This window comes from Mustelus asterias, unplaced genomic scaffold (assembly GCF_964213995.1).
Source record: "Mustelus asterias unplaced genomic scaffold, sMusAst1.hap1.1 HAP1_SCAFFOLD_3622, whole genome shotgun sequence".
NCBI lineage: Eukaryota > Metazoa > Chordata > Chondrichthyes > Carcharhiniformes > Triakidae > Mustelus > Mustelus asterias.
The window spans coordinates 1-15,000 of NW_027593567.1; the positions used below are offsets into that span (position 1 = coordinate 1).

The window sequence follows — 15,000 nt, forward strand, 5'->3', positions numbered from 1 at the left end:
TGGTAAGATCATGCTGGACCTGCATTCCCGCCACCCCGCCCTGATCACTGTCTTCCACCCACCTCCCCACACACTGACCAAGAACCTGCCCATCTCCGCCTTAAAAATATTCAAGGATTCTGCTTCCACCGCCTTCTCAGGGGAGAATTCCGGAGACCCACCACCCTCCCAGAGAAAATCATTCTCATCTCCCTTTTTAACGGGTGACTTATTTTGAACCCCCCCCCCCCCCCTCCCCCAGTTCCAGATCTCTACAGGGGAACATCCCTCCAGATCCACCCTGTTATGACCCCTCAGGATGGTATGTGATGCTGTAGGTGAGTGCAGACTGAAGATGAAGCACTGTCTCTAGCAAACACATTAGGACGCTGCTGGGGTCCAGTCCAGAAAGCATCTCAAATGCACAAGCACACTTTTTATAGATTTGCCGCCATACACAATGGTGCTTGTCCAACCGCAAACCCCCCTCTAACCAACCCCCCACCCCCCAGACCCCAATGCTTGTACCTAGCCTTCCAGTCTCCTTGGCCTTCTTGTTTGCCCGCCGGGTGGCATCCCGCAGCTGGATAATGACCTGCAGGATGCGGAGGAAGAATTTCTGGGTGGAGGTCTTGGATGTCAACATCGACATGGAGGGTAACTGGAGCTCTCGGCCCCCCAGCGGGCGCTTGTGAGAGGCCACGATGACCACGTTCTCCGCAGTGTCAAACCTAGAAGCCGGACATGGGGCAAAACTGCTTCATTTACAACTCCCAGAAGTTCCTTCCCCCCCCCCCCACCCACCACCCCACCCAACTCCGACCCCCACCCCGACCCCCCCACAACCCGACCCCCCCCCCCCCCCCCCCAAGAGTCAAAAGGCTGTGGTTTTGAGGCCCTGACTCAGGACCTGATGCCGTAACTGCAGCCGGCATGCACAGCGTTAGGGGGGAGGGTGGGATTATCTTTCAGTGATGACTTGAAACGCAGGGCCTTGTCTATCTGTTCAGGTGAGTTCAAGGCAGCAAATCTGGTGTCCTGATCAATATTTAACCCCACAAGAATGGGTGAACTATCCGTGGTTGGGGTTTTTGGGCACTGGTCTGCCAAAGAGCAGTAGCTACACTGCAAAGAGACATTCATTGGGCAGAGGGGCCATGCTCAGTGAATGCCCGGGGCCAGGGAAGATGACAAATTCCTTGTCCTCCAGTGGCCACGCTGTGGCGCGGAGAAACAGAAATGCATTTTTCGAATGCTTTTCACAGCTTCGAGACATCCCCAAGCACGACACGCTCAAATTACTTCGCAAATGCGGTGACCAGTAACAGAGCAAACGAGACTCCGACCGATGGGAGACAGTGGTGTAGCGGGGAATATTACTGGACTAGTAATCCCGAGGCCCAGGCAAGTCCTCTGGAACACAGGGGTTCAAATCCCCACCACCATTGGCAGCAGGGAGTGGAATTTAAATCCAATTGATAACAATCTGGAATATAAAGCTAGTCTGTGTAACGGCGACTGGACAACTATTGACTATCTTATAACAAAGCATTCGGTTCACTAATGGCCCCTTAGGGAAGGAAATCTGCCGGCCCTACCCGACATCTAACTCCAGACCCACAGCAATGCTGGCCTCGTCAGCGACTCCCATCCCATGACAGAATAAAAGAAAACAAAAGGACGACTAGATGATCTACTTTGGGCCATGTCAGTGGAGGATGGTGGGGGGAGGTCCTATCCCATCCGACCGTGCAGACATCGCCAGCACCACACTCACATGTCAGCCTAGGTAGTTGTGTGTGCGTCTACAGAGTGGGGCTCAAACCGACAACCTCCTGACTCAAATGGTGTGAATGCTACCCACCGAGCCATGCCAGTTACTGCTGGTTCTGATCTGGCACAGAATTGCCACTTCACCAAGCTCAGGCTCTCACCAGCCCACCTGGCCCAGCTCGCTCAGGTTCAGCAGACCAACTGTTTAAAAAGGAAAAGTGCTTTTCCACACGCAGCAGCGGAGAGAGTGGGGCAGGCCACCAAGAGCTTTTCGCTCAGGATGGAGGGGGTGCAATCTTACCTGCTCTGCATCTTTCCTTTTAACTTGGTCAGCTGAGGGTGGTCGTCTGGTGTCCCTTCGGGTGACTGGCCGTCAGAATGCGCTCTCCTCTGCTGCTCCAGGTTGTACTCCCGCAGCTCAGCTAGTAAAGTACCTGGGTGCCCCAGGGGGCAAAGGAACACAGGCCTGATTGGAAATGTGTTCCCTGAAGGGGCAGTGGAAGCAAACACAATTGCTCATTTTTTAAGGGAAGAGTTGGCCACACGCCTGACGATGAACAAACCTGCGGCTAGATCTGGCTAAGACCAGAAGCAGGAGCTCTAGTCATACAGCTCCCTCAAAGGAGCGAGCACGGGCATGCCAGGCAGAATGGCCACCTTCTGTGCTGTTTGATGCCACGATAAAGGCTGGGAGATGCACAGAGGTGTTGGAACAAACTGAGTAGCCTAAAGTGAGCAGTCGCTCCATTATCAAAGTGACCCGTGGCTGTTTACGGAGATGTCACTGTTCCCGATTTGCTAAAAGCTCTCGCTGTTTGAGCCCTAACCCTTACTCCTCACCCCCAAGCTAACCATGCGGGCCCTTAAGAAATCCAAATGTGGCCAATTACATTGCTGATTAGAAAGTGGATTGCTTGTTGGACACGCAATCTTGCTCGCAGTGTGCCCGTGCTAACTTTATCCCATTTAGGCGTTTGCCAGCAAAGCAATGTAGTTACAGCAAGAGGGCAGCCGATATCTCCAGAATGATATCAGTGGTTTTGGTGGAGTCCTCAGGGAAGTGTCAAATGGAATTCAATGCGGAGAAGAGTCAGGTAATGCATTTGGGGAAGGCAAACAAAGCAAAAAAATACTCAATAAATGGGGGGATATTGAGGGGGTAGAGGAAGAGAGAGACCTTGGAATGCAGGACAGGTGGATAAAGTGGTAAAGGAAGCATATGGAATGCTATCCTTTATGGGACAAGGTATAGAATAGAAAAGCAGGGGTGTGATGATGGAACAGGGGAAAACGATAGGCCACGGCTGGAATTGTGCATACAGTTCTCATTGCCACATTACAGGAAAGACATGATCACCCTGCAAAGAGTGCAGAGGAGATTCACAAGAATGTTGGCAGGGCTGGAAAATTGCAGCTGGGTTGCTTTCCGTAGAACAGAGGCGGCTGAGGGGGTGACCTGGTGAAGGGCCGAGATAGAATAGACGGGGAAAACTCTGTTCACTCTAGCGGAGAGGTCAATTTCCAGGGGGCACAGGTTTGCGGTGATTGGTAGAATGATTAGAGGGGACATGAGGAAAACACGTCTTCATCCAAAAGGTGGTAGGTGTTTAGAATTTGCTGCCTGGTTTGGTGCTGGAGGCAGTAACCCTCAATTCATTGAAAATGTACCTGGATCTGCAGTGCTGTAACCTGCCAGGCAGTGGCCCAGGTGCTGGAACGTGGGATTAGAAAGGGTAGCGAATTTTAAAAAATATTTTTCAGCATGCGCAGACACGATGAGCTGAATGGCCTCTGTCTGTGCCCGAACTCATGAGAGGGACGTGTTGTGGCTACAGTGCTGAAGTAGCCTCACACTATTCAATATTACTGGGCAACAAGCACAGTCACAACGGGCTGATTGGCCTCCTGTGCTGCATGATTCTATGACAGTCTCAGCAATAACAGTGAGATCTCCCCCACTGGAGAGGCGCTCTCGGCAGATAGTAACAAAGCACCTCAAATGCAACTAACGGAATGTGAAGCAGCTATGTTTCAATATAATCTGACCCCACACAGTTAAAGTGAGGTTAACATGCAAAGTGAAATGAAGGACAAATTAACTGAACAGAAAGAACATGGAGACTCGAGTTCTGATGGGCGATGCGACTAACAGGGGCCGAGGCACATCTGGAGGAGTCGGAAGCCCCTCGACTCTCCACACACTTGCTTTGGATCTAAGTGAAGGATAGAAAGCGGAGAGAGGAAGCTGGCACCTATCTGTTGGCAGAGTGTGTATCCCAGCTGGCGAGCTCCACTGAGCAGCAGCTTCAGGACAGTGTCCCTGGTTCCTGGCTCCCCTCGGGACAGCTGAAGCAGAATGTTTGCAGCGTCTTCCAGACCTTCTTCTGAACACGAGTGGGAGGTCAGCACCTGGATCGCACAAAGCACAGGAAAGTGTGACCGAAGGAACATGACGATGGCCCACATTCAGTTACAAACTCTCACCCCACCCCACCCCGGCAGCCTGGCACTCCCCCCTCCGACAGCCCGGCGCCCTCCCCCCGACAGCCCTCCCCCCCACATATGGGAAGCAGAGTGGGTCAACAATCGAAAGGCTGGCAGCGCAAACTCACTTCCTACAATGGCATCAGGGAGGGGAATTTAACTTCAATTGATTAATTAAATCACAGATAAAAAGATCGTCTCAATAATGGTGACCGGGAAATGATTGTCATAAAACCCATCCAGTTCGCCAATGTCCTTTAGGGAAGGAAATCTGCCTCCTTACCTGGTGTGGCCTCCAAGTGACTCCAGACCCACTGCAAAGTGGTCGACTCTTAATCGCCTCTCTAAAATTGCTGAGCAACACACTCAGTTCTGTTCAGGGCAGCAGCAGCAAAGGGGCAAACGCTGGCCTCGCATTCGATGCCCACAAGATGTAAAAGAACGCAGACCAGGATCTGCTCACCCCTAACTGGCCAGTGTCACAGAGGTGGTTCACACTCGCAAGTCCAAGTCATAGAGGTCTACAGCATGGAAACAGGCCATTCGGCCCAACTGTAAACTACGGACAGGTGCTTTTCACCAACACACTCACGCCACACTGGAATGGCACAGTCTATCCTCGGAGGGAAGAGGTGCCAGCTCTTTGGGGGAAAGAGAAGAAAGGCCACAGAGAGCTGAGAGGCACTGGTCAATCTGGGAAAGCCAATCATGGGGAGAACACGCTGACTTGGATTATCTTCCGATGATTCTCAGCAGCTGCTCCATAGAAACCTTGACTGAAAGCAGTTTGAAAAAAATGTGCACTTGTGTCCCCAACAGGGGAATCGGGCAGTTGAGAAGCAGGAAAAATACAAACTGTGCGAGGAAAGGCACCACTGGGTGCTGAAACACCCAGTGACTGGGCGTTAGTGACGGGCCTGGGCAAGAGGTGGAACGTCACGCCAGGGAGACAGAGGAACAGAGTGTCTGGCAAGGGGGAGGGAGCAACACCTTCCATGCTAGGTTCTGGCTGATGGAAGGGAAAGCATACAAGGCCAATATCACCCTTACCTCCACAGAAAGCTGCAGCTGTTTCTCTGTTAAACCAGAATTCTGGATCTTGCTGTCGTTGGTACTGGCTGCTCCTTCGGACGTGGCTTTCGCCGGAGACTTAGCAGATTTTGGAGGTGCTGGCAAGAGATGGAAAGGAAGGTAAATTAGCTGAAGCAGCAGAGACACAGGAGTGTTTGATGGGGACAGTGTAGAGGGAGCTTTACTCTGTATCTAACCCCGTGCTGTACCTGTCCTGGGAGTGTTTGATGGGGACAATGTAGAGGGAGCTTTACTCTGTATCTAACCCCGTGCTGTATCTGTCCTGGGAGTGTTTGATGGGGACAGTGTTGAACAAAGAACAGTACAGCACAGGAAACAGGCCCTTCGGCCCTCCAAGCCTGTGCCACTCATTGGTCCAACTAGACCATTCATTTGTATCCCTCCATTCCCAGACTGCTCATGTGACAATCCAGGTAAGTCTTAAATGATGTCAGCGTGCCTGCCTCCACCACCCCACTTGGCAGTGCATTCCAGTCCCCCACCGCTCTCTGTGTAAAAAACATCCCTCTGATATCTGAGTTATACCTCGCCCCTCTCAGCTTGAGCCCGTGACCCCTCGTGATTGTCACCTCCGACCTGGGAAAAAGCTTCCCACTGTTCACCCTATCTATACCCTTCATAATTTTATACACCTTTATTAGGTCTCCCCTCATTCTCCATCTTTCCAGGGAGAACAAGCCCAGTTTACCCAATCTCTCCTCATAGCTAAGACCCTCCATACCAGACAACATCCTGGTAAACCTTCTCTGCACTCTCTCCAAAGCCTCCACGTCCTTCTGGTAGTGCAGCGACCAGAACTGGACGCAGTATTCCAAATGTGGCCTAACCAGCGTTCTATACAGCTGCAACATCAGACCCCAGCTTTTATACTCTATACCCCGTCCTATAAAGGCGAAGAGAGTAAATAAGGTGGTCAATAGGACTTTAAACTAGAGATTGGGGGGGAAGGGAAAGTCAGGGAACCAAGAGGTGAAGGAATCAGTGGGAAGCGTAGCTGCTTAGGATTACAAAAAATCACGAAAAGACAGCGCTCAGTCCCCATCTCACAAAATATGACACAGTGTCTGGAAAGGCTCAGTAAACCAAGGTCCACCACACTACGAAAACAAAAAGGGACGGTCAATAGGGAATTAAAGGTGCTATATTTAAATGCCCGCAGTGTCCGGAACAAGGTAGATGAGCTTGTGGCCCAGATTGTGACTGGCAGGTATGATGTGGTAGGCATCACAGAGACGTGGTTGCAGGGGGTTCAGGACTGGCAGTTAAACATCCAGGGATTCACAACCTATCGAAAAGACAGAGGGGTGGGTAGAGGGGGCGGGGTTGCCTTGTTAATTAGAAATGAAATTAAATCAATAGCACTAAACGACATAGGGTCAGACGATGTGGAGTCTGTGTGGGTAGAGTTGAGGAACCACAAAGGCAAAAAAACCATAATGGGAGTTATGTACAGGCCTCCTGACAGTGGTCAGGACCAGGGGCACAAAATGCACCACGAAATAGAAAGGGCATGTCAGAAAGGCAAGGTCACAGTGATCATGGGGGATTTCAATATGCAGGTGGACTGGGTAAATAATGTTGCCAGTGGACCCAAAGAAAGGGAATTCATTGAATGTTTACAGGATGGCTTTTTGGAACAGCTTGTGATGGAGCCCACGAGGGAACAGGCTATTCTGGACTTAGTGTTATGTAATGAGCCAGACGTGATAAAAGATCTTAAAGTAAGGGAACACTTAGGAAGCAGTGATCATAATATGGTAGAATTCAGTCTGCAATTTGAAAGAAGGAAGGCAGAATCAGATGTGAAGGTTCTACAGTTAAATAAAGGTAATTACAGGCGCATGAGGGAGGAACTGACAAAAATCGACTGGAAGCAGAGCCTAGTGGGAAAGACAGTAGAACAGCAATGGCAGGAGTTTCTGGGAGTAATTGAGGACACAGTGCAGAGGTTCATCCCAAACAAAAGAAAGGTTATCAGAGGGGGGATTAGGCAGCCATGGCTGACAAAGGAAGTCAGGGAATGCATCAAGGCAAAAGAGAGAGCCTATAATGTGGCAAAGAGTAGTGGGAAGTCAGAAGATTGGGAAGGCTATAAAAACAAACAGAGGATAACAAAGAGAGAAATAAGGAAGGAGAGGATCAAATATGAAGGTAGGCTAGCCAGTAACATTAGGAATGATAGTAAAAGTTTCTTTAAATACATTAAAAACAAACGGGAGGCAAAAGTAGACATTGGGCCGCTCCAAAATGACGCTGGTAATCTAGTGATGGGAGACAAGGAAATAGCTGAGGAACTTAATAAGTACTTTGCGTCAGTCTTCACAGTAGAAGACATGAGTAATATCCCAACAATTCAGGAAAGTCAGGGGGCAGAGTTGAATATGGTTGCCATCACAAAGGAGAAAGTGCTAGAGAAACTAAAAGGTCTGAAAATTGATAAATCTCCGGGCCCAGATGGGCTACATCCTAGAGTTCTAAAGGAGATAGCTGAAGAAATAGTGGAGGCGTTAGTTATGATCTTTCAAAAGTCACTGGAGTCAGGGAAAGTCCCAGAGGATTGGAAAATCGCTGTTGTAACCCCACTGTTCAAGAAGGGAACAAGAAAAAAGATGGAAAATTATAGGCCAATTAGCCTAACCTCAGTTGTTGGCAAAATTCTAGAATCCATCGTTAAGGATGAGATTTCTAAATTCTTGGAAGTGCAGGGTCGGATTAGGACAAGTCAGCATGGATTTAGTAAGGGGAGGTCGTGCCTGACAAACCTGTTAGAGTTCTTTGAAGAGATAACAAATAGGTTAGACCAAGGAGAGCCAATGGATGTTATCTATCTTGACTTCCAAAAGGCCTTTGACAAGGTGCCTCACGGGAGACTGCTGAGTAAAATAAGGGCCCATGGTATTCGAGGCAAGGTACTAACATGGATTGACGATTGGCTGTCAGACAGAAGGCAGAGAGTTGGGATAAAAGGTTCTTTCTCAGAATGGCAACCGGTGATGAGTGGTGTCCCGCAGGGTTCAGTGTTGGGGCCACAGCTGTTCTCTTTATATATTAACGATCTAGATGACGGGACTGGGGGCATTCTGGCCAAGTTTGCTGATGATACAAAGATAGGTGGAGGGGCAGGTAGTATTGAGGAGGTGGGGAGGCTGCAGAAAGATTTAGACAGTTTAGGAGAGTGGTCCAAGAAGTGGCTGATGAAATTCAACGTGGGCAAGTGCGAGGTCGTGCACTTTGGAAAAAAGAATAGAGGCATGGACTATTTTCTAAACGGTGACAAAATTCATAATGCTAAAGTGCAAAGGGACTTGGGAGTCCTAGTCCAGGATTCTCTAAAGGTAAACTTGCAGGTTGAGTCCGTAATTAAGAAAGCAAATGTAATGTTGTCATTTATCTCAAGAGGCTTGGAATACAAAAGCAGGGATGTACTTCTGAGGCTTTATAAAGCACTGGTTAGGCCCCATTTGGAGTACTGTGAGCAATTTTGGGCCCCACACCTCAGGAAGGACATACTGGCACTGGAGCGGGTCCAGCGGAGATTCACACGGATGATCCCAGGAATGGTAGGCCTGACATACGATGAACGTCTGAGGATCGTGGGATTATATTCATTGGAGTTTAGGAGGTTGAGGGGAGATCTGATAGAAACTTACAAGATAATGAACGGCTTAGATAGGATGGACGTAGGGAAGTTGTTTCCTTTAGCAGGGGAGACTAGGACGCGGGGGCACAGCCTTAGAATAAAAGGGAGTCACTTTAGAACAGAGATGAGGAGAAATTTCTTCAGCCAGAGAGTGGTAGGTCTGTGGAATTCATTGCCACAGAGGGCTGTGGAGGCCGAGACGTTGAGCGTCTTCAAGACAGAAATTGATAAATTCTTGATTTCTCGAGGAATTAAGGGCTATGGGGAGAGAGCGGGTAAATGGAGTTGAAATCAACCATGATTGAATGGTGGAGTGGACTCGATGGGCCGAATGGCCTTACTTCCGCTCCTATGTCTTATGGTCTAAATCATATGCCTTCTTCACCACCTTCTCAACCTGTGCTGCCACTTTCAAGGATTTGTGGACTTGCACACCTAGGTCCCTCTGTGTTTCTATACTCCTGATGACTCTGCCATTTATTGTACAACTCCCCCATACATTAGTTCTTCCAAAATGCATCACTTTGCATTTATCAGGATTAAATTCCATCTGCCATTTCTCTGCCCAATTTTCCAGCCTATCTATATCCTGCTGTATTGTCCGACAATGTTCATCGCTATCCGCAAGTCCAGCCATCTTCGTGTCATCTGCAAACTTGCTGATAACACCAGTTACACCTTCTTCCAAATCATTTATATATATCACAAATAGCAGAGGTCCCAGTACAGAGCCCTGCGGAACACCACTGGTCACAGACCTCCAGCCGGAAAAAGACCCTTCGACCGCTACCCTTTGTCTCCTGTGGCCAAGCCAGTTTTCTACCCATCTAGCAACCCCTCCTTGTATCCCATGAGCCTCAACCTTCTTAACCAACCTGCCATGAGGGACTTTGTCAAATGTCTTACTGAAATCTCTATAGACGACATCCACCTGAGGGAGCTTTACTCTGTATCTAACCCCGTGCTGTACCTGTCCTGCGAGTGTTTGATGGGGACAGTGTAGAGGGAGCTTTACTCTGTATCTAACCCCATGCTGTACCTATCTTGGGGGTGTTTGATTGGGACAGTGTAAAGGGAGCTTTACTCTGCATCTAACCCCGTGCTGTACCTGTCCTGGGAGTGTTTGATTGTGGGACTACATCTGCACAGTCCCTCGTCTCCCCACGGGAGTGAGTCCCACAGTCTCCCCACTCTTTGGGTAATGGCGTTTCTCCTGAACCTCCCCAGTTGGATATATTAGTGACAGTCTTGCATTGGTGATCCCCGAGCGCTGGTCTCCGCCAACAAGTGGAAACATTTTTTCCCACATCAACTCTGTCAAATCCTTCCATGATTTCTCTGGCCTGAAATGGGGTACTCCTCAATCTGTCCTCTGGAGAAAACAGCCCCAACATATCTGTTGACTATAACCTGCCAGTTTAGCCAGCAGCCTTGTAACTCTGCCTTGTTTGTATTTTCTCCAGTGTCTCTATCAATTTGGTGACCAGAACTGTGCACCGTGCTCGAGAGCAGATCTACCCAAGCTTCATTACAGAACCTCTCACCAACCAAAATCAACGCCAGTGTTTTGCTTATTTTTATTCTCTCAGTGTTCCCAAGCTGCCTGACTAAGATCAGAAGATAAAGGAGGAAGAGTAGGTCACTCGGCCCTCCTCCACCATTCAATAAGACCATGGCCGATTGGAGTCGATGCCACTATCCACTTCCCTGTCTGTCCCCCTCCCGCATAATCCTCGTCCCACCCTCAAATCAGAAATCTGTCCAACTCACCCTTGAATATATTCAATGGTCAGCATTCCCTGCTGCCCCCTGTAGGGGGGAAATTCCACAGACTGACCACCCTCAGAGAAAGAATTCCTCATTAACTCCGTCTTCAATAGGAGACCCCTCATTCTGAAACTGTGCCCTGACCTCCAGTTCTCGATTTCCCCCCACCATGGGGGGGAAACATCCTCCTGCCGAGCTCTCCTCAAAATTGAGTGTGTTTCAATAAGCTCACCTCTCATTCTTCTAAACTCCAATGTGCCCGACCTTGAAAGACAAACCCCCTTCACCCAGGAGCAGCCCAGTGAACCTTCTCTGAACTGCTTCCAATGTAAGTATATCCCTCCATGAGTAAGGAAACCAAAACTGTACACATTTTGGTCAGCATTTGTAAGGGTTTGTACATCAGCGTCCCCCGAGATCCCTTTGCTCCTCTAACCCCACATTTAGACTCAATTCCCAAGGAGGATGTGGCCTCATGCCTGCCACTATTCACAAACCATTCTGCAGGACAGCGCCAGGCCAAAGGAAGCTAGGTGAGAAACACGAGCATGCTGACTTACAAGTGACGGAGCCGACGAGAGTGACTTCGGCTGCACCGCTGTGATTCACCGCCACCTCTGTCGCCTTGTCAGGCAGCGCGATGGAAATGAGGGAGAGCAGGCGCAGCAGTTTCTCAGTCAGCAGTGAGCTGCGGCGGATCACCGGGTGTGAGAGCATGTTCATCAGCTGACCCAGGGGGGAAGACTCCAGGCTGCACTGGCTGTTCTCCCCCTCGCTGTTGGAGGAAGGTGTGGTCTTGACCGAGGTCTTGCCCTTCCGGCTGACGTTCATGTTGTCCAGCTTGACTAGCAAGTCCCAGAAGTCAGTGGAGATGCCCAGGCTGGGGTTGGCGCTACTGCCCCCTCCACCCACAGGCTGACCAAGGCACGGGCTGTTGGCAGACTGCTTGCTCAGTTTCTCCTTATCTGTTTCACCACTTGCCTCTTTGGTCCTCTGCTGCGTGAAATGACTTGGGAATACCTGGAACAAAACAGTCAGAGTTGGTGACAAAGCTAACAGAACAATTTTTCCATCTCCCCACACAATCATGTAGCTCCAAGGAGCACAGACTACCTAAGTGCTGGCCCTGGAAGTGTTTGATGGGGGACAGTGTAGAAGGAGCTTTACTCTGTATCTAACCCCGTGCTGCACCTGTCCTGGGAGTGTTTGATGGGGACAGTGTAGAGGGAGCTTTACTCTGTATCTAGCCCCGTGCTGTACCTGTCCTATCAAACCCCTTTATAATTTTAAAGATAACTATCTCCCAGCTCTCTCTTTTCTAAAGCAACAAGTCCCAGATTTTTCAGTCTTTCCTGATGGAAAATGGCTGGTATAAATCCGCTAGCCCTCATTCAGAACCTCAATATCCTTTCTCTCATATAGTTTAACAGAACTTCTTTTCAGTTCCAGCTCTCCAGAAATGAAACCCAGGGATATGCTGGCATTAATATGGATTTATTTACCATTGCCGCTCCTTTTAATCAGCTGTGTATCTGCACCCAAAGATACCCTTGCTGCTTGACTCCATTCCTTGATAACTGAGTGCTCTGCCCTAGTCCTCCTGAACCTCCTGGCGAAATGCACGGCCCCCAATAAGGGAAGCAAGCGGCCTCACCTTAGCGAGCTGTATGAGGGTGTCCAGGACGTGTCGACAGACCACAGGCGCGGCCTGGGGGTGGATGTGGACGGTGGAACCACAGCCCATGTGCTTCTCTGAGTGCTTGCGCCCACCAGACCGCTGGATTTGAAAGATGTTAGTGCGACAGCCCAGGGCGGCATCCATGGATACAGAGAGCCAGGATAGCTGGCTGGTGGTCTTGGCTTCCATCTTGTGAAGCAGGTCCAGGGGCCTGTGCTCGTGGGCAGCGGAATGTGTGCCCGCGCCAGGCTTGGTGGCTTTCTTGCCCTTCTCCTCGCCATGCTTAGGGGTCTCGATGCATAGCTCACTCTCACTGCTGCGCTGCAGGATGGACAGAAGACTCTTGATGACCCAGTTGCGCGTTTGCGTGTGGTAGCACAAGTTGCGCAGTACCCGGTGGAGGCGGCTGGTGTTCAGCTTTGGTTCGTCCACAAAGAGCAGGACCAGGAGGCAGGACAAGGCCTCATGGTCCAGGAGGAGGCGCCCTCGCAGCCGGAGCAAGCTGTCCATGTTGCTGCTGCTCGATGCTCTGTAGGAGGAGCGCAGCAAGCGTCAAATAAACATCAGCTGATATTGTACATCACTCCAACATCACACAGAGACACTGGTACTCTGAACCGTACAGCACCAGAGGACCCCACACAGCCTTTGTGCTTTTCCAAGCATTTACCAAATTCCCTTCTGAACATAGCGACTAAATCTGCTTCCACTGCTCTACCAGGCAGCGCACCATACATCACAATAACTCACTGCGCAAAAAAACCATCTCTGATCTCCCTCTGCTTCTTTCATTAACCGTTTTCAATCCGCACTCTCTGGTTGCTGACAATTCTGTGCAAACTGTTCCTACTTGCTTTATTTAACCCCTCCATGCCTTTAACAGCCTCTGTTAAGCTTCTCTATTCTAAGCAGAAGAACCGCAGCTTCTCAAATCTCTCCACATAACTGCTGCCTCACAGCACCAGGGACCTGAGTTCAATTCCCGGCTTGGGTCATTGCCTGTGTGGAGTTTGCATGTTCTCCCCGTGTCTGCGTGGGTTTCCTCCGGGTGCTCCGGTTTCCTCCCACAGTTAGAAAGACGTGCTGGTTAGGGTGCATTGGCAATGTGTGGTGAACCATGGATGGTTACCACTATGGGTACTTGTATATATGTTACTCTTGTTACTGTTGGGGTTAGGGTTTGGGTGTTCCACCTGTTATTATTGTTTATGTGGTACACTCCGTTCGGCTCTGCCCAGGACTCCGCCTTCTTACAGGAGTATAAAGGTCACTGCTACTTCCTAGTAGTCTTTAGTCTGGGATAATATTGTTGAATAGTGTGCTCCTATTTGTAGTGAATAAAAGCCTTTATTCCCGGGTACGGTCTAGCCTCCCGTGTGAATCAATCGCGCATCACAGTGCTAAATCCTCCCTCAGTGTACCCGAACAGGCGCCAGAGTGTGGCATCTAGGGGATTCTCACAGTAACTTCATTGCCTACTTGTGACACTAATAAGTAAACTTTAAACTTTAACAGAGTTGCTGTGAGCCTGGCACCATTCTGGTAAATCGCCCCTTAACCTGCTCTGCTCCGAGAACAATCCCAATGTGCGCCCAGCTGACCCAGAACGAGGACCCAAACCTGGTGTTGGGGACCACAGGCATGTGGGCCCTGTTGCTGTACCTGTTGTGGGTGCTGCTCCCCCACTGAAAGGCTCCGCTTCGCTGCACGGCCAAGCGTGTGTACTGCACCCCACGGTTTCCTCCCAGGCGGCCGGTGAAGCCTGCGGCACAAAGCAGCAAGTTAGGAATCGCGACACATCCTGCCAACAGCTCCAATTGAGATTTACAAGGGCACAGATAAATGTGGGCATGCTTCAACGCACTACAATACTGTGCACGTGGCTGCCCATAACATCCGCCCCGCCCTGGGTGGTAAGGTGGCCTATGCTGCTTTTCAGAGTTTATACAGCTTCTCGCCACACCTTGGGAGAGCTTTGCAGACCACTGATTACTTGCAGTGGGAAAGTGGCACCCTGTGCCGGCAAAGTCAGCAATGAGACAAGTAACCAATTAACTGTTTTTCTCCCCCGGTGCTTGTACGGGCTGAGGGAGGTCAAATGGAGTTGTTTCCCCTGTTGAGACCAAGCCACCAGGCTAGACGTGCCAAGTTTCTTTGCTTTTGACTGGCACCGCACTGTGAATTGTGGGCACAGGGCAGGACTCATTCAGCCTGCACAGGGCCTAAAGATCCTCCCCTGTGTTCACCCCCACCAGGGACCACCCACACAAATCGCTGGAGAAATCCACTCTGCTTCATCGAGGTGCAGAGCACATTGCCAATTTTAGTCGCTCCTGGGTGGAGTCACAGGGAAATCGTCCTCCAAATCACAGGCACTCAGGGACAGCACTATCCACCAACGCAGAAAAAGCAAACTGGAAACGGAGAGAATTGAAAGACGGGGCGGGTGAGGAACACAGTCTCGTACCTGTGCTGCGCAGAATGGCAGAGAGTGCGGACGAACTGCTGTGACTAAACAAACGCTCGTGCATCAGCTGCCTCTGCCTGGCCTCCTGTTCACGGCGCAAGGCCTGAGCCTCGGCCGCAA

At 50.1% G+C, this 15,000-nt stretch overlaps 1 protein-coding gene across 1 annotated transcript in view; it reads right to left on the reverse strand.

Moving 5' to 3' along the window:
* Nucleotides 1–493: 493 nt before the first annotated feature.
* Nucleotides 494–15,000, reverse strand: part of LOC144490691 (E3 ubiquitin-protein ligase HUWE1-like) — a gene marked incomplete at its 3' end in the record, with an annotated part of 29,501 nt that continues 14,994 nt past the window's right edge. The window contains exons 4-11 of the mRNA XM_078208394.1: nt 14,881–15,000; nt 14,076–14,175; nt 12,390–12,942; nt 11,296–11,755; nt 5,287–5,405; nt 4,005–4,161; nt 2,054–2,186; nt 494–710 (exon numbers count right to left, since the gene is read on the reverse strand). The exon at nt 14,881–15,000 is cut by the window's right edge and continues 169 nt beyond it. Of these exons, the coding sequence (XP_078064520.1) occupies nt 494–710; nt 2,054–2,186; nt 4,005–4,161; nt 5,287–5,405; nt 11,296–11,755; nt 12,390–12,942; nt 14,076–14,175; nt 14,881–15,000 (1,859 nt within the window). The remainder of the gene's footprint in view (nt 711–2,053; nt 2,187–4,004; nt 4,162–5,286; nt 5,406–11,295; nt 11,756–12,389; nt 12,943–14,075; nt 14,176–14,880) is intronic.